The sequence below is a fragment of the Vipera ursinii genome (genome assembly GCF_947247035.1).
Source record: "Vipera ursinii genome assembly, chromosome: 1".
Taxonomy (NCBI): domain Eukaryota; kingdom Metazoa; phylum Chordata; class Lepidosauria; order Squamata; family Viperidae; genus Vipera; species Vipera ursinii.
Window position 1 is genome coordinate 356124495 of NC_139512.1, and position 24705 is coordinate 356149199.

The window sequence follows — 24705 nt, forward strand, 5'->3', positions numbered from 1 at the left end:
TATTCAGCAATATGCTGTAGGAAAAGCTCATAGGCCTTTTTAAATGCCTTGATTTTTATTTTATTTTATTTTACCTTTTTATTAGTTTAATTAATAATTTAGTGGTTACACTATATTGTTTTGCTAGTACAGTTGTACAAAACTATTTTTGTCTGTTCATAACATAAACATAATGGCTTTTTTAAAACAGCATGATTAGTTTTCATAGCAAGAGTGGGGCTTTTATGTGATCAATAATTTCAATATTAAAGTGGTCTTCTCTTAAAAGTTACGGGTGGGGAGAAGAAATCTGAAGGTCTCTAGAGCTTAAAATACTGTAGATACTCTTCTGGAAAAAAAGCCAAGCATTTTCCATTTAGAGAACTTAAAATTAAAACATCCTTTTAAATGGATGGTATTACCTCTTTAAACAGTGCTGAAGTACATGTGATTAAACATTTTTTTAAAAAAAGCTGTTATTACAGAATGAAGTTATTTATTTATTTTGCTATAAAATATATAATATATATCTATATCTTTAACATAAAAATATGCCTGGGATTCACAGTTTTAAAATTATTAGGGATATCTATATCTATATCTATATCTATCTATATCTATATCTATATCTATATCTATATCTATATCTATATCTATATCTATATCTATATCTATATCTATATCTATATCTATATCTATATCTATATCTATATCTATATCTATATCTATATCTATATCTATATCTATATCTATATCTATATCTATATCTATCTATCTATCTATCTATCTATCTATCTATCTATCTATCTATCTATCTATCTATCTATCCACACACATATATATATATACAGTATACACACACACACACACACACACATATATATATATATACAGTATATATGTGTGTGTGTGTGTGTGTGTGTGTGATTTAAATATCTTAGCTTAATAATATACATCATATGCATACATACATATAATATGCACTTTACATATGCATATAAAATATATATAATTGCAGTTTTATATAGCTATGGGGTAAGCTACTCAAAAGAAACTAAAATAACAGACAAATATTAGATAGCTGATAATGGTAGATAATAGATAATGATAGTAATGAGGAACAGCTAATTTAATAGATAATAAAAGACAACGAACAATGGATGATATATAGACAAAAGATCAAGATAGACGATTGATAATTGTTAATGATCAATGATAGAGTCACTCTAAGAGTAAGATTGACAGTAAGTAAATTTGACAAATAAGTAAATAAAATAAAATATATAATGATAAAGAAATAATAATGGTAAAAATAATAAAAGATGAGGAATCAGATTTATAAATATGGGATGGATGGATGATGGATGGATGGATGGATGACAGACAGACAGATAATAGCTAGTTATGATAGATTTTTATTTTGTTTATCAAGTTTTAAATGATTGAGAAATGAGAAATAATAGATTTAGATATAGATAGATAGAGAGATGATAGAGAGAGAGAAAGATGATAGATGAATGATAGATAGATGAGAAGGGCTCTGTAGTTACTATGGACAGACAGACACACAGACAGAATTGTATTTGGACAAAAGCTATAAACCTAGTCCCCATGATTTATAAGCCACAATTGTTGGCTTTGCAGCCTGAACCCAGTTCTGGTTTCCTTGTCCAACCATGGTTAATCAACACCGTGGCTCAGAGAGATGGAAGCCTCTGGTTCAGGTACATGTAAAAATGGTGGAAAGGAGCCACAAATTATCACAGCTTAGAGTTTGGAGGGAGAAATGTCAAGAAAAATCTGAGCCTTTATCGATTTAAAGACAATTTTACTTTTCTTGACTGCCTGTCTTTTTGCTTCGGATCCTGTCAAGCTCCCCTCACAAGGGCTTATCTGAAATAATCCCAAGAATGTTTCTGTTTTGTTTCTGAAAATAAAAATGGTTGAGGCAGGAGATGGGCTTTCCTTTCCTTTCTGAGAGAAAAGTCTAAATCTGAACTGATCAGGAGGAAGACAAAGGGCGGTCCAGGAGGGGAAGGAGCCAAGATGGATGGCGGGGAAAGAGAGAAAATGGCGGGAAAATGGCACTGCGGGGGGGGGGGGCAGGGGCGGGGAAAGATACAGAAATATCTTTCACTCTTTTTTTCTATCTTTCTGAGTTTGGTGCGCCACCCAGAGTCCACAGGAGTCAGACGGCCAATAAATTTAAATAAATAAATGATGGTGGTGATGATGATGATGATGATGATGATGATGATGATGAAACTGTTCTGGGGACACGAGGGGCCTCAAGGCAGGAATGGCAGGATTGGTGGGGTGAGGAAGAGAAAGAAGAAAGAAAAAGTGAGGAAGGACTCCGGTTTCCTCAGGCCCTGGGAGGAAGAAGCTACTGAGGAGTAAAATGGCGGGGGGGGGGAGGAGGAAGAAGAGAAAGGAAGGAAGAAAGGAAGAAAGGAAGAAAGGAAGAAAGGAAGAAAGGAAGAAAGAAAGAAAGAAAGAAAGAAAGAAAGAAAGAAAGAAAGAAAGAAAGAAAGAAAGAAAAAGAAAGAAAGGAAGGAAGGAAGGAAGGAAGGAAGGAAGGAAGGAAGGAAGGAAGGAGGAAGGGAGAGAGAAAGAAAGAAAGGGAGGGAGGGAGAGAGAAAGAGAAAGAAAGGAGAGAGGGAGGGAGGGAGGGAGAAAAAGAAAGAAAGAAAAGGGAGGGAGGGAGAAAGAAAGAAAGAAAGAAAGAAAGAAAGAAAGAAAGAAAGAAGGGAGGGAGGGAGAAAGAGAAAGGAGGGAGGGAGAGAGAAAGAAAGAAGGGAGGGAGGAAGGGAGAGAGAAAGAAAGAAAGGAGGGCGGGAGGGAGGGAGAGAGAGAGAAAGAAATTTAATTTTAATTTAATTTAATAATATTTATATACCGCCCTTCTCCCTGAGGACTCAGGGCGGTTCACAGGGCAGAATAAAATACTAAATACAAACGTTAAAACAAGATTAAATAATTGCCCATATTAAAACAGTTGGAATCAAGTTCTAAAACGCCAAGTTAAAATTAAAACACAAGAATAAAAACCCCACCAATCCCCATCAGGCTAGGCCGGCTTGAACAAACAGAAACGTCTTGAGATCGCGATGAAAGGAGCGAAGATCGGGCGCCATCCGGAGCTCTACCGGTAGCTGGTTCCACAGCTCCGGAGCGCCCACAGAGAAGGATCTCCCCCTGGGGGCCACCAATCGACATTCTCTGATCGGTGGCACCCTGAGGAGGCCCTCTCTGTGGGAACGCACAGGGCGCAGGGAGCTTGATGCCGGCAGCAGATGTTCCCCAAGGTACTCCGGCCCCATGCCATGAAGGGCTTTAAACACTGTTACCAGTACCTTGAATCTCACCCGGAAGACAACTGGCAACCAATGCAGCTCACGGAGCAGCGGTGTAACGTGGGAGTATCGGGAGACTCCCAACACAACTCTCGCGGCTGCATTCTGTACCAGTTGGAGCTTCCGGGTGGTCCTCAAGGGCAGCCCCATGTAGAGAGCGTTGCAGTAGTCTAGACGAGAGGACACGAGCGCATGAGTGACCGTGCACAAATCATCCCGGCTAAGATAGGGCCGCAACTGGCGCACCAGGCGAACCTGGGCGAAGGCCCCCCTAGTCACAGCTCCTATATGGTCTTCCAAGGTGAGCCGTGAATCTAGGAGGACTCCCAAGTTGCGAGCCCTATCTACGGGGGGTAATAGTTCACCCCCCATAGCCAAAGGTGGAACATCCGAATAAACCCGGGATGAAGGTATGCAAAGCCACTCAGTCTTGTCGGGGTTGAGTTGGAGTCTGTTCCTCCCCATCCAGACCCGAACCGCCTCCAGGCACCGGGACATCACGTTGAGGGCATCACTGGGGTGGTTTGGGGTCGAAAGGAAAAGTTGGGTATCATCAGCGTACTGATGATACCCAACTCCAAAGCCACGAATGATCTCACCCAGCGGTTTCATGTAGATGTTGAACAGGAGAGGCGAGAGGACCGACCCCTGAGGAACTCCACAAATGAGAGACCTCGCGGTCGACCTCTGTCCTCCTGCCAACACCGACTGCGAACTTCCCCGGAGATAGGAGGAGAACCACTGTAAAACTGTGCCTCCCACTCCCAATCCCCTGAGACGCCGCAGCAAGATACCATGGTCGATGGTATCGAAAGCCGCCGAGAGGTCTAATAGGACTAGAACAGAGGAATATCCCCTGTCCCGAGCCCTCCAGAGATCATTCACCAGCGCGACCAATGCCATCTCCGTGCTGTGCCCGGGCCTGAAACCCGATTGGTACGGGTCTAGATAATCCGCTTCATCCAGGACCAGAGGGAGCTGATGCGCCACCACACTCTCAACAACCTTCGCAAGAAAGCGAAGGTTGGAGACAGGACGAAAGTTGTTTAATACAGCTGGGTCCAAGGCAGGCTTCTTGAGGAGAGGCCTCACCACCGCCTCTTTCAAGATGGCGGGGAAGCAACCCTCACTCAGAGAAGCCGATATAACTGCCTGGAACCAGCTGCGTGTCCTCTCCCGGGCTGCATAGACCAGCCAGGAAGGGCACGGGTCCAATAAACACGTGGTGGTGCTCAGCCTCCCCATGATCCTGTCCACTTCATCCGGAGTCACAGAATCAAACTCCTCCCAGATGATATCGACAAGACCGCCAGTGTCCTGATCGTCAGACTCTGCCCAGTCAGAGTCCAGACCGGTCCGAATCCGAGCGATTTTGTCCGACAGATGTTGGTTAAACTCCTCGGCACGACCCTGCAAGGGATCCTCCCTCACCTCCTGATTTAGGAGGGAGCGAGTCACCCTAAACAGGGCGGCCGGGCGATTATCTGCGGACGCGATAAGGGTGGCGAAGTGGTTAGACCTCGCCTCCCTTATCGCAGCGAGATAAGACCTAATGTAGGCTCTTAGTCGCAATCGGTCGGATTCGGATCGGCTGGACCTCCAACCGCTCTCTAGGCCCCGTCTCCGACGCTTCATCTCCCGAAGCTCCGCAGAGAACCATGGAGCTCGACGGGATCTGCACCGGGTCAGGGGCCGCAGGGGTACAACTCGGTCAAGAGCCTCAGTGGCCGTCCTTTCCCAGGCTTCCACTAAGGCATCTGCCGAGCTGTGAGCAAGGGAGGCAGGTGGGGACCCCAGCGCTGCCTGGAACCTCTGGGGATCCATTAAGCGTCTGGGGCGGTACCATTTAATTGGTTCCAAACACCCACGGCGGGGGGTGGCAAAACGGAAGACCAGCCGCAGGAGATGATGATCGGTCCATGACAGGGGCATAATAATTGGAGAGCCCCCACCAAGATCATCTAACCACCGTTCAGATAAAAAAACTAGGTCAAGGGTGTGGCCTCCCTCATGAGTCGGTCCCGAAATTACTTGCGTCAGGTCCATGGCCGTCATGGAAGCCATGAACTCCCGAGCCAACTCAGATGATCCTCCCAGCGATGGTAGATTGAAGTCCCCCAAAACTATAAGTTTCGGGAACTCAACCACCAGCCCAGAGAGGACATCGAGCAGCTCAGGCAGGGCTGCTGCTGCGTGACTAGGCGAAAGGTACACCAGCAGCAAGCCCAACTGCGCACCAGGGCCGCATCTCAAAAAGAGAGATTCACACCCGACTATCTGAGGAACAGTGGCCTCCCGCGGACACAAGGTCTCCCTCATAACAACAGCCACACCCCCACCCCTACCCTGAGCCCGAGGCCGGTGCAGCACCCGGAAACCTGGTGGGCAAAGGTCAACCAGAGGAATCCCGCCCTCTGGGCCCAACCAAGTCTCCGTGATGCAAGCCAGGTCCGCCTGCTCACCCTCGACCAGATCACGAACGAGAGGAGCCTTATTAGAGACGGACCTGGCATTCAAATACACCAGCCGGAGCTCAGGGGGCTGCACACCCTCACTCCCGGGACCTTGGGGTAGAGCCAGAGGGTCGGAGTGCCTCACCGCTTGTAAGCAGCGGAGAGGCCTTCCCTGAGATCGATACGGCCCTCTGCTCCTACATCTGCTGCCATTCCCTGATGTCGTGGGAATAGGTAGCCCCACGACCAGCCCTGGAGCCCCGGAGGTGACCGACCCCCGCTCCTCCCCCCTGCGATCTCCATCGGCCCTAGCCAGAACAGCGGTAGTTGGATAGCCCCCCTTATCCAAACAACCAAAAGAACCCTCCCGCCTCCCTAACCCCCTAAAAAATTTTGAAAGAAAAATAATCAGGGGCCTCTTATTAGGTCTACGTTGAAGGCCCCTACCCGTGCCCAGCCAACTCTCAGGGTCCCAATAAATGGGCCCTTCCTCGAGGTTATAATCGGCTGGCAAGGCGGGTCGCACCCAGGAGGGGGGAGCACCCCTGAGGGCGCACAAGTCCGTGGAAGAATATTTAAAGGAAGGCATAAATAGCAGTCCGGATCGCAGGCAGTCCATAGATAATAGTCCATAAGGAGGATCTATTCAGAGAGGGAGTCCCAGGCCTCCGTCCAGCCGCTGCCACTCAGCTGGATAAACCCCCCAGGCAGGCCTGCCACCGTCCTCTCACTACGGCCACAGAGCCAGTTCTCGGGGGGGATGGAAGTCTGGAGCAACCGCACTGGGTATGGCCTGCCCCATAGAGCTCTCACCTCTAGGGGCAGCAGATGTAAATTCGGCCATCCTCTCACAATGGCTAATACCCAGAGTTCTCTGTCCTTTGGGGTATAAGGGGCAATGCGCAATCGATTGTGAAAACAAAAACAAGCCATCATAGTCAATTCTGGTAAAAGCCAAGTCCCCCGTTGTCCCGTCATTCCTAGAGGTTGTAACTGACCACCAGTCCATAGGCCCTCAGTTCCATAATTATTGGGGCCTTCCAGACTGTGGTCAACAAAGATTGGCTCCCCCAGGTCCATTAAATTCCCCAAAAGGAGAAAGAAAGGAGGGAGGGAGAAAAAGAAAAAAGAAAAGGGAGGGAGGGAAGGAGGGAGGGAGAAAGAAAGAAAGAAAGAAAAAAAGAAAGAAAGAAAGAAAGAAAGGAGGGAGGGAGGGAGGGAGGGAAGGGAGGGAGGGAGGGAGAAAGAAAGAAGGGAGGGAGGGAGGGAGGGAGGGAGAGAGAAAGAAAGAAAGAAAGAAAGAAAGAAAGAAAGAAAGAAAGAAAGGAAAGAAAGAAAGAAAGAAAGAAAGAAAGAAAGAAAGAAAGAAAGAAAGAAAGAAAGGAGAGAGGGAGGGAGGGAGGGAGGGAGGGAGAAAAGAAGGAAGGAAGCAATGAAAAAAGTGACTCCATTTTTCATACTTATGACCGTTGCCCCGGGGTTATTTGATCCCCTTTTGTGACCTCCTGACAAGCAAAGTCAATGGGGAAGCCAGATTCACTTAACAACCATGTTATTAAGTCAACAACTGCAGTGATCCACTTAACAACTTAGGCAAGAAAGGTTGTAAAATGGGACAAAAGTCACTTAACAAACGTCTCGCTTAGCTACAGAAATTTTGGGCTCAGTTATGATCATAAGTCGAGGACTACCTGTATTCTTAAAACGAGAGGCAATTTTTTTTCTGGGAGGGCTAAAAAAACAAAAAAAACCAAACCACTTAGTTCTTTTTTGCCCACTTAAAACTTTTGCCCATCAGCGAATTCGGCAATAACAAGGATATATTTCGATGCATTCTGCATGGTGCTTCTAGCAATATTTTGTCACTGGGCGGAAATTTGCCAAAATCTGTCCAGCTGAATTTTTCCTGGTGATCGAACTCCAAATGCAGGCTGGGAATTGTAGTTTTTCTGGGAAGGAGGTTATTTTTTTCCCCCTCAGTGTTTCTCAGCCTTAGTAACTTTAAGATGGGTGGACTTCAAATCCCAGAATTCCCCAGCCAGCATGCTCTAAGATGGGTGGATAACTCCCAGAATTCCCCCTCAACTTAAATTTGCCAAGATAAAAAAACACTGATTTATTTGAAAATCTGATGAGTCGTGTCTGGATTCCTGTCCATGCAATTTTGATCTTTTTTTTTTTTGAGACAGTCCAAAATTTTGATATATTTTTTTAAATTTCAGACAGTCCAAAATTTTGATTTTTCTTTTTTTAAAATTTGAGACAGTTCACTGTGCATCTTTCAGAGGCAGGCTGTAAAACCTACTATTCCTTCTTGCTTCATTTTACCTCTTTTCTTTATGCATTTTGGACCAGAAGAGATGCCTTGCCCCCCCCACTCCCTCTTTCCCTCTCCCTCTCTCTTTTGATGTTTTTTTTTATCCTCACCAACTCCATATAAAGGTTATTAAGAGAGAACCTGACATTTTTTTACATGGTTCTTGCAGATTATTTCTATTACTCTCCTTATTTGCCCTGTTATCCCATCTTCTTGCAGTTAAAATGCAAAGGAGGTTGCAGGAAATCTGAAACAATGGCTGCATTCAAGCAATTACACCCAGTCTGCATACTGAATTAATCCACTTTTTGGATTCAGGCAACACGAAACGAACCAAACGGGATTGGTTTGTGCAACTTGTACGATTAAAAAAAAAAAGAAAAAGAAAAAAGAAAAGATGAACATTAACCAAACTTCCCAAGCTTATGCCTGCACAGCTGCTAAAGCGTTCCATGAACACAGCTATTAATTTTTTTTTTTTAAAAAAACCAGACTCTTCTTGCAGTTTCTATTTGCTAGTGAGGTCTTCAAACCAACATTCTCCAAGTGCTTATCCCTCTTAGCCAGCAACAGCCCCTCTGGATGGAAATTATGGGGATTTTACTTCCCAGAACATCTCGGAGGTGCCTGGCTGAGACAAACTGCCGTTAACACAATTTTTCAGTAAGCCACAATCTCTGTGACAATGGCGGCATTTCGACCGCAGCCTTCAAATTACAATCATTCATTTAATGACTATTTGAAGTTGCAGGATCGTTGAAAAAAAGTGGCTTTATGACCGATTTTCCTACTTAGGACCATTGCAGCCCCATGGTCAGGGGATGAAAAGCCTTGGTGGAGCAGTGGGCTAATGCCTCCTTAAGTAACACCAGCTGCCTGCAATTAGTGCAGGTTCGAGTCCCACCAGGCTCAAGGTTGACTCAGCCTTCCATCCTTCCGAGGTAGGTAAAAGAGGACCCAGATTGTTGGGGGCAATTAAGCTGACTTTGTAATAATGCCGCTTGGGGGTGTGTGAAAGCCCTAATAAGCAGGCATATACATAGAATGAAGGCTACTGCTAAGCTTGTAAGCCGCCCTGAGTCTTCGGAGAAGGGCGGGATATAAATGGAATTAAAATAAAATAAAAAATAAAATAAATGAAAATTCACTTAACTGTAGCAAGAAAGGTCACAAAATGGAGCAAAACTCACTTAACAAATGTTTCATGCACCAACAGAAATTTTGGGCTCAATTGCAGTCATAAGTCAAGGATAGTCCACATTTTGGGAGTCGGCTCAGAAAAATAATGTTATGTGTATTAAAAAAAATCCGCATTTTAGGATTTAACAGTTATGTGAATGCATCTGCTTAGATAACTTGTATATCCCAAATATCAATTTCAAATTGTGTTTCTTTTTCCCTTTTAAGCGACAGATCCCAAAATTAAAGGGACCAGAATCCATATCAAACAGACCGGAAACTGATTTGCTATTTGTCACGCTAAGGATGAAGCGCCCTACACAAAATTCCATGCTGAAAAGAATTGTTAGTAACTTCAAACTAGGTCATCTTCTTAATTAATGAGGCCTTAATTATCCACAATAACTCTTAGCTAACTTCGGGCCTTTAGGAAACCTTCTGTCAGCCAGTGGATTTGGCTACATGTGTGAGAATTAAATTTCCTTTGGATGCAACCGACATGTTTTTTTAGAATGAATAGAGGTTTCCATGGTTTTAATCTGTTTAGAGTCGCTTTTTTTTCTCCAGACAAAGCTGCTAAGCTTTGAATGAAATAAGGAATGGGAACAATTTGTCCAGCTAAAATAATCTCAGCCTTTGGAGGAAGAAGATTTAGAGACAAAAGTGGAATAGAGTTGCTATACAGGTAGTCCTTGACTTAACAACATTTCATTTGGTGACCGTTCAAAGATACAACGGCACTAAAGAAAGTGACATGACCCTTTTTTCACACTTACGACCATTGCAGCATCCCCCTGGTCTGATGTTTAAAATTTGGATGCTTGACAACTGACTCATATTTATGACGGGTGCAGTGTCCTGGTGATCCCCTTTTGCAACCTTCTTACAAGCAAAATCAATGGGGAAAACCGGATTCACTTAACAACTGGGTTATTAGAATTTAGAATAGAATAGAATAGAATAGAATAGAATAGAATAGAATAGAATAGAATAGAATAGAATAGAATAGAATAGAATAGAATAGAATAGAATAGAATAGAATAGAATTACAGACTAGAATAGAGTAGAGTAGAATAGAATAGAATAGAATAGAATAGAATAGAATAGAATAGAATAGAATAGAATAGAATAGAATAGAATTACAGACTAGAATAGAATAGAATAGAATAGAATAGAATAGAATAGAATAGAATAGAATAGAATTACAGAATAGAATAGAATAGAATAGAATAGAATAGAATAGAATTACAGACTAGAATAGAATAGAATAGAATTGAATTGAATTGAATTGAATTGAATTGAATAGAATAGATTTGAATAGAATAGAATTGAATAGAATAGAGCTGGAGGAGACCTTGAAGGTCATCTAGTCCAACCCCTGCTCAGGCAGGAAACACTATACCATTTCAGACAAATGGCTATCTAATCTATTCCAGGTGTGGTCTCACTAGGTAAAGGTAAAGGTTCCCCCCGCACATGCGTGCTAGTCGTTTCCGACTCTAGGGGCCGGTGCTCATCTCCGTTTTAAAGCCGAAGAGCCAGTGCTTGTCCGAGGACGTCTCCGTGGTCATGTGGCCGGCATGACTAGACGCCAAAGGCGCACGGAACGCTGTTACCTTCCCACCGTAGTGGTCCCTATTTTCCTACTTGCATTTTTACGTGCTTTCGAACTGCTAGGTTGGCAGAAGCTGGGACGAGTAACAGGTGCTCACTGCTACGCGGCACTCGGGATTCGACCTGCCAAACTGCCGACCTTCTGATCGACAAGCTCAGCGTCCTAACCCGCTGAGCCACTGTGTCCCTTACGGTGGTCTCACTAGGGCTTTATAAAACGGTGCTAATACTTTGTGTGATCTTGATTCTATGCTTCTGTTTATACAGCCCAGGATTGTATTTGTTGTTTTGGCTGCTGCTGCACAAGGCTGGCTCATGGTCAGGTGATCACCCATTAGGACTCCAAGGTCCCTCTCACAGTCGCTGTTGGAAATGACAGATAGTTCTTGACTTACGACCGCAATTGAGCCCAAAATTTCTCTTGCTAAGCGAGACAGTTGCTAAGTGGATTTTATGACCTTTGTTGACACAGTTGTTAAGTGAATCACTGCAGTTGTTACTAACAGGGTTGTTAAGTGAATCTGGCTTCCCCATGCACTTTGCTTGCTGCAAGGTCGCAAAAGGGGATCATGTGACCCTGGGACACTGCGACCATCATAAATAGGAGCCAGTTGCGAACATCTCAGTTTTGATCATATGACCATTGGGATACCGCGAAAAACAGTCATACGTCACTTTTCTCATCGCTGTTGTAACTTTTATGGTCACTAAAGGAACTGTTGTAAGTTGAGGACTGTCTGCAGATCTCAAAGATGGAAGTGCAGTCATTCTTACAGAGGTTGTGGCTTATTGAAAAATTGTACTGTGGCAGTTTTTCTCAGCCAGGCACTTCTGAGATGTTCTTGGAAGTAAATTCCTCAGTCTGTGCATAGCACATTTTATACTAATTTCTGAGATGTTGACTGGTGCCATAAATACAGGTAGTCCTTGACTTACGACCACAAATTGAGCCCAAAACTTATGTTGCTAATTGAGAAATTTGTTAAGTGAGTTTTATGATTTTTCTTGCCACAGTTGTTAAGTGAATCACTGCAATTGTTCTCCTGCTTGAGCGGGGGGCTGGACTAAAAGACCTCCAAGGTCCCTTCCAGCTCTATTCTATTGTATTCTAGTCTAGTCTAGTCTAGTCTAGTCTAGTCTAGTCTATTCCATATTTTCTATACTGTTCTGTTCTGCTCTGCTCTGCTCTGCTCTACTCTATATTACATTACATTGCATATTTTCTATTCTATTCTATTCTATTCTATTCTATTCTGTTCTGTTCTGTTCTGTTCTGTTCTGTTCTAGTCTAGTCTAGTCTAGTCTAGTCTAGTCTATTCCATATTTTCTATACTGTTCTGTTCTGCTCTGCTCTGCTCTGCTCTGCTCTATATTATATTACATTGCATATTTTCTATTCTATTCTATTCTGTTCTGTTCTGTTCTGTTCTGTTCTGTTCTATTCTATTCTAGTCTAGTCTAGTCTAGTCTAGTCTAGTAGTCTAGTCTATATTCCATATTTTCTATTCTGTTCTGTTCTGTTCTGTTCTGTTCTGCTCTGCTCTGCTCTTCTCTGCTCTGCTCTATATTACATTACATTACCTATTTTCTTTTTTCTTTTTTTTATTGAAAAGTTTTACAATACATTTTATCTTTAACAATCCCTCCCCCCTCCCTCCACCCAACCCTTCCTAACCTTCCCTAACCCTCCCCCCACCCCTTCCCCCCTCCCCCCTCCCCGACTTCCCAGAGCTAAATACAAGGTATAAAAGCAAAAAACAATCATAAACAACCATATGTTAACAACAATAAACTATTAAGTCTATCGCACTCTAGCTCATATAAAATGACTACAAGCAGTACTAATATCACATAAAAAACTTATACAAATGCTAAATGAAACTTTTTAGTCCCATATTTGTTCTGGATATAATCAATCCACTTTTTCCACTCCATAATATAACGTTGTTGCGAATGGTCTTTCAAATAAGCCGAAATCTTTGCCATTTCCGCCAGAGTCCATTCTTCTATAGTCAGCAGTTCCTCCTTCTTCCAGTATTGACCTACTAAAAGTCTTGCTGCCGTAATCAAATTCAACATCAACATTACCTATTTTCTATTCTATTCTATTCTATTCTATTCTATTCTATTCTATTCTATTCTATTCTATTCTATTCTATTCTATTCTATTCTATTCTATTCTATTCTATTCTACTCTATTCTACTCTACTCTAGTCTACTCTACTCTAGTCTACTCTAGTCTACTCTAGTCTACTCTAGTCTACTTTAGTCTAGTAGTCTAGTGTATTCCATATTTTCTACTGTTCTGTTCTGTTCTGTTCTGTTCTGCTCTGCTCTGCTCTGCTCTATATTACATTACATTACATATTTTCTATTCTATTCTATTCTATTCTATTCTATTCTATTCTATTCTATTCTATTCTATTCTATTCTATTCTATTCTATTCTATTCTATTCTACTCTACTCTAGTCTACTCTACTCTAGTCTACTCTAGTCTACTCTAGTCTACTTTAGTCTAGTAGTCTAGTGTATTCCATATTTTCTACTGTTCTGTTCTGTTCTGTTCTGTTCTGCTCTGCTCTGCTCTATATTACATTACATTACATATTTTCTATTCTATTCTATTCTATTCTATTCTATTCTATTCTATTCTATTCTATTCTATTCTATTCTATTCTATTCTATTCTATTCTATTCTATTCTATTCTATTCTATTCTATTCACAGGGCTGCATTATTCCACTTGCTCACCATGGCTTCGATGTTGGAGGTTTGTTAATTAACAGCCTTGGAAATAAGTAACCAGCAACAGTACCTTAACATCAAATACAGCTAACTTATTTAATCAATGATTGAGCAGGTTTTCTACAATTTTTTAAAAAAGAAAAGGGATGTAACTGAAATAAACAACATCAATCTAATGTAATGAACTGGCAGCTTCAGCATATTTTTTCTCCCGTCGCTCGTTGTTCAGTTTACATAGAATTAATTGAAGGATTATTTTTTAAAAAATCTAAGCTTTAGACCTGATTATGCCTTGAATGGCGTGATAAAGTTGCAAGCTCTAAGCTAGATTATTGAGTTCGATAAGACATAAGGTTCCCCCGCATATGCGTGCTAGTTGTTTCCAACTCTAGGGGCCGGTGCTCATCTCCGTTTCAAAGCCGAAGAGCCAGCGCTTGTCCGAGGACGTCTCCGTGGTCATGTGGCCGGCATGACTAGACGCCAAAGGCGCACGGAAACGCTGTTACCTTCCCACCGTCGTGGTCCCTATTTTTCTACCTGCATTTTTACGTGCTTTAGAACTGCTAGGCTGGCAGAAGCTGGGACGGGTAACAGGCGCTCACTCTGCTACGCGGCACTCGGGATTCGACCCGCCAAACTGCCGACCTTCTGATCGACAAGCTCAGCGTCCTAACCCACTGAGCCACCGCGTCCCATTCGATAAGACTTAACATCTTTTAAAAAGCACATTTCCCACTCCTGAAAGAAAGCCATAGGAATCTACAGGTAGCCCTTGAGTTATGATTACAACTGAGTGCCAAGTTTCTGTTCTTAACCGAGACAGTTGTTAAGTGAGTTTTGCCCCATTTTACAACCTTTCTTGCAGTAGTTGTTAAGTGAATCACTGCACTGGTTAAATCAGACATGTCAAACACAAGGCCCGGGGGCCGGATCCGGCCCGCGAAGTGGTTTCATGCGGCCCGCGAAGCCATCCTGGAAACAGTGAGGGAACGGCCCCCACTGCCTTGGCCCCGGTCCAGAGACCCTCCTTCTGCCAGAGACCCCCAGATCTGTCCCACTCCTGCCCAGGCCCCCATAGGCACCCTTGATGCCAACGATGTAGAGCTGGCCACGCCCACCCAGTAGGCCATATGCACTCTGGCCACGCCCACCCAGTAGGCCACGCCCACCCTGGCCACACCCACCCAGTAGGCCATATGCACTCTGGCCACGCCCACCCAGTAGGCCATATGCACTCTGGCCACGCCCACCCAGTAGGCCATATGCACTCTGGCCACACCCACCCAGTAGGCCACACCCACCCTGCCACACCCACCCAGCCCCCTGAGGGCAACTGCAATGCTGATGCGGCCCTCCATGAAATCGAGTTTGACACCCCTGGGTTAAATTAATAACATGCTTGTTAAGTTCCAATATCTCATGGGTTGTCACAAAGAAGAGCAGGGTCAACCTATTCTCCAGAATAGAGAACCTGAAGGCAGGACAAGAAGCAATGAATGGAAACTAATCCAGGATAGAAACAATCTGGAATTAAGGAGAAATTTCCTGACAGTGAGAACAATTAGCCAGTGGAACAGCTTGCCACCAGAAGTTGTGAATGCTGCAACACTGGAGGTTTTTAAGAACAAACTGGACAACCGTTTGTCTGAAATGGTCTAGGGTTTCCTGCCTAAGCAGGGGGTTGGACTAGATGACCTCCAGGGTTCCTTCATTATTATTATTATTATTATCATTATTATTATTATTATTATTATTATTATTATTATTATTATTATTATTATTATTATTATTATTAGGCTTCCCCATTGGCTTTGCTTGTCTGAAGGTCACAAAAGGGGGTCACATGATGCCGGGACACTGCGACCGTCATAAATACAGATAATCCTCAATTTACGACCTCAGTTGAGCCCAAAATTTCTGTTGGTAAGTGAGACATTTGTTAAATGAATTTTGCCCCACTTTACGACCTTCCTCGCCACGGTCGCTAAGTGAATCACTGCAGTTGTTAAGTTAGTAACTCGGCTGTAACGCGAATTTGGCTTCCCCCACTGACTTTGCTTGTCAGGAGGTCGCCCAAAGGGGATCATGTGACCCCGGGACACTGCAAACGTCTTAAATACGAGTCAGTTGCCAAGCATTCAAGTGTAAATCATGTGACCACGGGGATGCTGCAGCCGTCATAAATACGAGTCAGTTGCCAAGCATCTGAATTTTGATCACCTGAACACGGGGAAGCTGCCACGTTCGTAAATGTAAAAAAAATGGTTATAATTCACTTTTTTGAGTGCTGTTGTAACTTTGAACGGTCACTAAATCCAGACGGCTGTAAGTCGAGGACTAACTGTACTTGTAATACGTGGCCAAAAATAAACCCCACAGGGTGGTGACCTTGAAGTTACCAACGGTCAAGCTCAACTATAAAGGGACTATTTTATTTTATAAAGGAGATTCCTAGGGAACACTCCTTAGCTTTTTCATTTGACGCCTTCAATGCCACGCACCGTATGCTCAATTATTATTTTTTTTAAAAAAAGTTACCGCTCCATACTGCAAAGAGAAGGAAAACAAAATTTTCAAACATTCCCTCTTTCATTGCAGTTGAAAAATATGCAAGTTATTTGCGCAATCTCCCGGCAATCGGGCAAAACAATGGAAGAATTGTTCCCCTCTTCTTTTTTGCTGAGTTGTGTCTTTCCCTTGTCCTCGGGGCTAGAGGGCACAGTAAGCAACAGAGTTTGATTCCAGGTTGTGGTGGGGTGGGTGGTGGGGTGGGGGAATGTGAGTTGTGCAATCAGGCCCACTTTACCTTGCAATCTGCGTGTATTTTTGCCCTGCAGGGCTGGTGCTGTTTGGCTTCATTTTTAAGGGGGTGGCTTTGGCACAAAGTCTTCAATCTCTCTCTCTGTGTCTCTCTGACACACACAAACACACAAGCACACACACACACACACACACACACACGTGACACATTATTAGTGTGGCAACATATTTCTCTAGACCTCTGGACCCAATCAGCTCCCTCGTGATTGTGCAAAGTCAAAATTGCAAAGTGAGAGAAAGCTGTTTCTTGCTCATTTTTATCATCATAGATCAGAGGCCCCCAGCCTTTTGGGCGCCACCAGGGACCAGTTCCACGGAGAGAGGTTTTTCCACGGACCGGAGGGTGCGTGGTTTTGTGTACTGCCTGCATCCCATAGATGGGCTTTGCTTGTTTGTGCATGCTACGGACCGGTACCGGTCCACAGCCCGGGGGTTCAGGACCCCTGTCATAGATGATAGATTGAGATTGATAGACGATAGAAAGATAAATAAATGATAAAGGATAGAAAGATGACAGACTGATAAGTGATAGATAGATAAATAGATATGGATAGATAAATTAGTAGATGGATAGATAGATAGATAGATAGATAGATAGATAGATAGATAGATAGATAGATAGATAGATAATAAAGGATAGAAAGATGACAGACTGATAGATGATAGATAAATAGATACAGATAGATAAGTAGTAGATGGATAGCTAGATAGAGAGAGGGATAGATAGATAGATAGATAGATAGATAGATAGATAGATAGATAGATAGATAGATAGATAGATGATAAAGGATAGAAAGATGACAGACTGATAGATGATAGATAAATAGATATGGATAGACAAATTAGATGGATAAATAGAAAGAGAGGGGGTAAGATAGATAGACAGATAGATAGATAGATAGATAGATAGATAGATAGATAGATAGATAGTAAAGGATAGAAAGATGACAGACTGATAGATGATAGATAAATAGATATGGATAGATAAATGAGTAGTAGATGGAGAGATAGAAAGAGAGAGAGGGTAGATAGATAGACAGACAGACAGACAGACAGATGATGGATAAATGATGGATGGATAGATAGATTATAGATAATAAATAAATAGATCAGATAGGCCGATAGAGTTGATAGATAAATAAAGATTGTCCCCAAGTTGTGACCACAATTGAGAGCCGGTTTTCTGTTGTTAAGCAAGGTGGTTGTTCGGTGAGTCGTGCCCGATTTTATGACCTTTTTTGCCATGGTTGTTTAGTGAATCACCGCCACCTTAATTGAACCACACGGTCATTCAGCAAACCCAGCTTCCCGCATTGCTTGTCAGAAGCTGGCTGGGAAGGCCACCTGTGGCAATCACGTGACCCCGTGACAAGGCAAACCTCATCAATACCGTACATGCCAGTTGCCCAGCACCCAAATTTCGATCCCGCAGTCGTGAGGCTGCCGCAACAACTGCAACGAATCGCTTAACAACCCTGGCCATTAAACTGAGTGCGACTCCCTTAACGACCGCCTCGTTTAACCCATGGAAATTCGTTAAACAGAATTTCCTGCTTCTACTTCTTTAAGACGCGCCGTCTTTTAATCTCTCTGATGTTATTTGCATCGGTCTCCTGAAATAAAACGGGGTAGATTTTATTTCCTCCTGGAGTCTAAAGGGGGGAAAAAACAAAAAAACCTCCAGTTGCTTCTCTCCAAGTTTGCTTCAAGACGCAACTCTCCAAATATAGCAAGAGGGTGTGGCGTAAAAACTCTACCAACTGTAAAGAGTTGTTGGAAAGAGGTTTAGTTTTTCACTTCCTGGCCCCATCCGGGCAGACCAAAGTCTTCTAGCCATGAAAAGTTTTCATTTTCTTTGAATAATTTCCTGCCTGCCGTTCTGCGCTGGTGGCAGCCGATCAACGGAATGAATCCTGGCCAAATTCTGCAAGATGGTCCCGTCCGAAAAATTGCCATCTTTGGTGGCACGCACGGCAATGAGCTGTCTGGGGTGTTTCTGGTCAAATCCTGGCAGGTGGACGGAGCAGAGATTGAAAGAGCCGGGGTGCAGGTAAGGCCTTTCCTGGCCAACCCCCCAGCTGTGGAGAAAGGCTGCCGCTACATAGACTGTGACCTGAACCGGGTGTTTGATTCCGAAAGTCTTGGGTAAGCTTAAAGTGGACTGGTTGTGTGAATGCATGGGTGCAAAGTTAGGGGTTGCCTTGGGCTGAGTTTAACTATAATGGAATGTCTTTATTTACTACTGATTTGATACATTTTATCTATCTATCTGTCTGTCTGTCTGTCTGTCTGTCTGTCTGTCTGTCTGTCTGTCTGTCTATCTATCTATCTATCTATCTATCTATCTATCTATCTATCTATCTATCTATCTATCTATCTATCTATCTACCTATTTATCTGAAATGGTATAGGGTTTCCTGCCTGAGCAGGGGATTGGACTAGAAGACCTCCAAAGTCCCCAACTTTACTATTATTATTATTATCATTATTATCATCATTATTATTATCATTGTTGTTGTTATTATTATCATCTATCATCCATCATCTATCTATCTGTCTGTCTATCTATCTTTCTGTGAATCTATCTGTCTGTCTGTGTCTATCTGTCTGTCTATCTATCTTTCTGTCTGTCTGTCTATCTATCTGTCTGTCTGTGTCTATTTGTCTATCTATCTGTCTATCTGTCTGTCTATTTTTTTTCTATTTGTCTGTCCATCTATCTATCTCTCTGTCTCTGTCTCTGTCTATTTGTCTGTCTATCTGTCTATCTATCTATTTATCTATCTATCTGTATCTGTCTATTTATCTATCTATCTATCTATCTGTCTGTCTGTCTATTTTTTTCTATTTGTCTGTCTGTCTATCTATCTATCTGTCTATCTATCTGTCTCTGTCTGTCTGTCTATTTGTCTGTCTATCTATCTATCTATCTATCTGTCTGTCTGTCTATCTATCTGTCAATTTATCTATCTGTCTATCTATCTTTCTGTGTCTATTTGTCTATCTATCTATCTGTCTGTCTATCAGTCTATTTATCTATCTATCTATCTTTCTGTCTGTCTATTTGTCTATTTCTCTGTCTGTCTATCTGTCTATCTATCTGTCTATCTGTCTGTCTGTCTATTTGTCTATTTGTCTGTCTGTCTGTCTGTCTGTCTGTCTGTCTGTCTGTCTGTCTGTCTGTCTGTCTATCTATCTATCTATCTATCTATCTATCTATCTATCTATCTATCTATCTGTCTCTTTCTCTCCCTCTCCCTCATTGACTCATACTTATGACGGTTGCAGTGTCCTGGGGTCACGTGATTCTCTTTTGCCACCTTCTGACAAGCAAAGTCAATGGGGGAGCAAGATTCACTTAACAACCATGTGACCAAGCGAACAACTGTGGTGATTCACTTAACAACTGTGGCAAGATAGATCCTAAACTGGGGCAAAGCTCACTTAACAACTGTCTCACTTAGCAACGGAAACTGCGGTTGTAAGTCGAGGACTACCTGTAACTATGCATGCCTGCCCGAAAGCCCATAGCCTGGGCGATCTTTTAGGCCATTATTCCATGCTCCAAAGGATCGGTGAAGTTTGGGAATCGAAGTGACATTTCTTTAAACTCCGACACACTCCGTTTCTCTCTTTGGCCTCACCGATTTTCCCAGCACTCACTTGAGTTGGTGGCGACAGCAATTTGAGGCTCCAGTGGCGAAATAAGTCATAATCCTTGCCCAGGAAAATCCTGTTTTTACAGCTCTTGAAAATGCTTTCCTTGGCTTGCAGCCTTTTTGCTAAATAGCAAGAATGGGGCAGTCAATTCCATGCCGCTAACCATTATTTGGACGCAGCAGGCAGGCCAACATTTTAGACAACCTTTTCAAAAAAAGATAAATTTGCAACAACTGCTTGCTAGATGCGTTTCATTGCCCTGGAACCCCTAAAATAGATTTTATGTCACTCTATTTCACTCCTTCTTTCAGACAGCCATTTGTCTGAAATGGGATAGGGTTTCCTGCCTGAGCAGGGGGTTGGACTAGATGACCTCCAAGGTCCCTTCCAACTTTTATTATTATTATTATTATTATTATTATTATTATTATTATTATTATTATTATTATTATTATTATTATTATTATTATTAATTTTATTTTTTATTTATTTATTTTAATTCCATTTATATCCCGCCCTTCTCAGAAGACTCAGGGTGGCTTACAAGCTTAGCAGTAGCCTTCATTCTATGTATATGCCTGCTTATTAGGGCTTTCATACACCCCCCCAAGCGGCATTATTACAAAGTCAGCTTATTGCCCCCAACAATCTGGGTCCTCATTTTACCTACCTCGGAAGGATGGAAGGCTGAGTCAACCTTGAGCCTGGTGGGACTCGAACCTGCACTAATTGCAGGCAGCTGGTGTTACTTAAGGAGGCATTAGCCCACTGCTCCACCAAGGCATCCCACCAGGCTCAAGGTTGACTCAGCCTTCCATCCTTCCCAGGTAGGTAAAATGAGGACCCAGATTGTTGGGGGCAATAAGCTGACTTTGTAATAATGCCGCTTGGGGGGGTGTATGAAAGCCCTAATAAGCAGGCATATACATAGAATGAAGGCTACTGCTAAGCTTGTAAGCCGCCCTGAGTCTTCGGAGAAGGGCGGGATATAAATGTAATAAAAAATAAAATAAATAAAAATAAATAAGGCTCTTATTATTATTATTATTATCTGTACGTATATTCTTTCATCTGATCCTTCAAACGTACAGATAATAATATTAATAATGGAAGTAATAATAACAACAACAACAACAACAACAACAACAACAACAACAACAACAATAATAATAATAATAATAATAATAATAATAATAATAATAATAATAATAATATAAAGTTGGAAGGGACCTTGGAGGTCATCTAGTCCAACCCCCTGCTCAGGCAGGAAACCTTATACCATTTCAGGCAAATGGCTGTCCAGACTCTTCTTAAAAACCTCCAGTGTTGGAGCATTCACCACTTCTGGAGGCAGGTTGTTCCACTGGTTAATTGTTCTGACTGTCAGGAAGTTTCTCCTTAGTTCTAGGTTGCTTCTCTCCTTGATGAGTTTCCATCCGTTGCTTCTTGTCCTGCCTTCAGGCGCTTTGGAGAATAGCTTGACTCCCTCTTCTTTGGGGCACCCCCTGAGATATTGGAACACTGCTATCATGTCACCCCTCACCCTTCTCTTCATTAAACTACACATACCCAATTCCAGCAACCGTTCCCTATATGTTTTGGCCTCCAGCCCCCTAATCATCCTTGTTGCTCTTCTCTGCACTCTTTCTAGAGTCTCGACATCTTTTTTACATTGTGGTGACCAAAACTGGATGCTAACAACTGCCTTGTTTGAGAAATGTAAATTCGGGACTAGAAAACCTTAAAGGTCCCTTCCAACTCGGCCGTTCTGCTAAATGTGCGGAGGAATCTGAAAGAGTCTGGCAGAAGCTATTCTCCAAATTAAAAAAAAAATTGTTCTGATATTGGCAGGAAGCGAATTTGGTGGGATTTCTTTCTCTCCACTCTCCCCCCCACCCCCAACAGCTGCTTAGTGGAATTTCTTGCTGATCAGACGTTATGTAGGGAAAGGCAGTAAAAAAAAAACACGTGTTTTTTCTTAAGTCCCTCCACGACCAGAAGGCCTGAAACGCAAGAAACTTTGAGATCGATTCGTTTTGCCAAATCCCTTCCCTCGCTGTCGTTGCTCAATCCTTCCCTCTCCTATTTCAGCTTCCAGCAGCTGCTTTTCATTCCAACATGCACATCAAAAACAGAGAGAGAGAGAGAGAGAGAAAGAGAGAGATATTTCTCTTGTGTGTCGTTTGATTCTCCATATCTTTGCAAATTATAACTGGAGAAGACAATTTATGATGTAACAGGAAGGGAAGGGAAGGGAAGGGAAGAGAAGAGAAAGAGAAAGGAAAGGGGAGGGGAGGGGAGGGGAAGGAAAGAAAGGAAAGGGAAGGAAAGAGAGGAAAGGAAAGAGGAGGGGAAGGGAAGGGAAGGGAAGAGAAAGAGAAAGGAAAGGGGAGGGGAGGGGAAGGAAAGGAAAGGGGAGGGGAGGGGAAGAGAAGGAAGGGGAAGGAAATAGGAGGGGAGGGGAAGGGAAGGGAAGGGAAGGAAGGGGAAGGGAAGGAAAAAGAAAGGAAAGGAAAGGGGAGGGGAGGGGAAGAGAAGGAAGGGGAAGGAAATAGGAGGGGAGGGGAAGGGAAGGGAAGGGAAGGGAAGGAAGGGGAAGGGAAGGAAAAAGAAAGGAAAGGGAAGGAAAGAGAAAGGAAAGGGGAGGGGAGGGGAAGGGAAGGGAAGAGAAGGAAGGGGAAGGGGAAGGGAAGGGAAGGGAAGGGAAGGAAAGGGAAAGGAAATAGGAGGGGAGGGGAAGGGAAGGGAAGGAAGGGGAAGGGGAAGGGAAGGAAAAAGAAAGGAAAGGGAAGGAAAGAGAAAGGAAATGGGAGGGGAGGGGAAGGGAAGGAAAGAGAAAGGAAGGGGAAGGGAAGGGAAGAAAGGAAAGGGGAGGGGAGGGGAAGAGAAGGAAGGGGAAGGAAATAGGAGGGGAGGGGAAGGGAAGGGAAGGGAAGGAAGGGGAAGGGAAGGAAAAAGAAAGGAAAGGGAAGGAAAGAGAAAGGAAAGGGGAGGGGAGGGGAAGGGAAGGGAAGAGAAGGAAGGGGAAGGGGAAGGGAAGGGAAGGGAAGGGAAGGAAAGGGAAAGGAAATAGGAGGGGAGGGGAAGGGAAGGGAAGGAAGGGGAAGGGAAGGAAAAAGAAAGGAAAGGGAAGGAAAGAGAAAGGAAATGGGAGGGGAGGGGAAGGGAAGGAAAGAGAAAGGAAGGGGAAGGGAAGAAAGGAAAGGGGAGGGGAGGGGAAGAAAAAGTGAAAGGAAAGAGAAAGGAAAGGGGAGGGGAAGGGGAAGGGAAGGGAAGGAAAGAGAAAGGAAAGGGGAGGGGAAGGGAAGGGAAGAAAGGAAAGGGGAGGGGAGGGGAAGAAAAAGAGAAAGGAAAGGAAGGGGAAGGGGAGGGGAGGGGAAGAGTCTGCCCCAAAGGCAGGTGTGCATCCTTTTTTTCTTTGTCCAATGATCCACCTAACTCATATTTCTTTGGCTTTTTCTGATCCACAGCAGGGACCTCACGGACACCGTCCCCTATGAAGTCAGAAGGGCTCAGGAAATCAACGCCTTGTTTGGTCCGAAGGGCCGGCCTGAGGCTTACGACCTCATCTTTGACCTTCACAACACAACCGCTAACATGGGTGGGACCCTCATCCTGGAAAACTCCAGCGATTGCTTGGCCATTCAGATGTGCCATTATATACAGGTATTTTATATATATATATATATATATATATATATATATATATATATATATATATATATATATATATATATATATATATATATATATATATATATATGTAGATCTAGAGTCTCGGGTTTCTTCCCGCGTTCCTTTCATCTTCAGAAAGTTGTGGCGACGTTTCGACGAAATCCCATCCGTCATCATCAGGCCGGAGTGTTCCTCCTGCTGCTTCCAGGAGCAATGCGTGGTCTGGTTGTTCCTTTCCTTCCAACTGCCGGTGGGGCTGTGTTCTGACTGGGTGGAGGCGTGGCTGCTTTCTGATAGGGTGGGGGTGTCCTCCGACTGGGTGGAGGCGTGGTTGTCTTCTGATTGAGTGGAGGCATGGCTGTCTTCTGATTGGGTGGATGTGTGGTGTCTTCTGATTGGTTGGAGGCGTGGCTGTCTTCTGATTGGGTGGGGTGTGTTCTGAATGGGTGGGGTTTTTTGTTGTGTTGTAATATCCTGAGTGTTGTGATTTGGTGTCCTGAGGAGTGGGCTGTGTAGTGGCCTCCAGAGCTTTGGTTTGGCTCCGAGTTCGAGGACCTGCTACGTATCTCTGGTATGGGTCAGTCAGGTTCGTGTGTGCGTTCTTCTGCTTGGGTGATGGCACTTTTGCTTGACTTGTTCTGTCTTCTGTGTGGGAGAGTTTTTGTTCTGGGTGTGGATGAGTCTTGCTGGGGCTGGTGGCATTTGGGGTTGTTTGTTGGTTTTTTAAATCCTTGTTTGCTGAAATTCGTTTCTCTATCAATGCTGGTTTCCAAATGGCATGTAGGCGGGAGGTGTCGTCTCGCTTGTTCATACTGTCTGGGTGTTTTTCTATTTCAATGGCTTCTCTGATTATTCTGCTATTGAGATGTTCTATTTTGGCGATTGTTTTTGTACCTTCAAAATTGAT

The 24705-nt window shown here is 43.4% G+C and overlaps 1 protein-coding gene across 2 annotated transcripts in view; it reads left to right on the plus strand.

Moving 5' to 3' along the window:
* The first annotated feature begins 18257 nt into the window (after positions 1–18257).
* ASPA (aspartoacylase) overlaps positions 18258–24705 on the plus strand; it is a 32323-nt gene continuing 25875 nt past the window's right edge. For both annotated transcript variants that reach the window (XM_083379858.1, XM_083379859.1), the window contains exons 1-2: positions 18258–18608; positions 23594–23789. In XM_083379858.1, the coding sequence (XP_083235984.1) occupies positions 18370–18608; positions 23594–23789 (435 nt within the window). In that variant the 5' untranslated portion in view covers positions 18258–18369. The remainder of the gene's footprint in view (positions 18609–23593; positions 23790–24705) is intronic.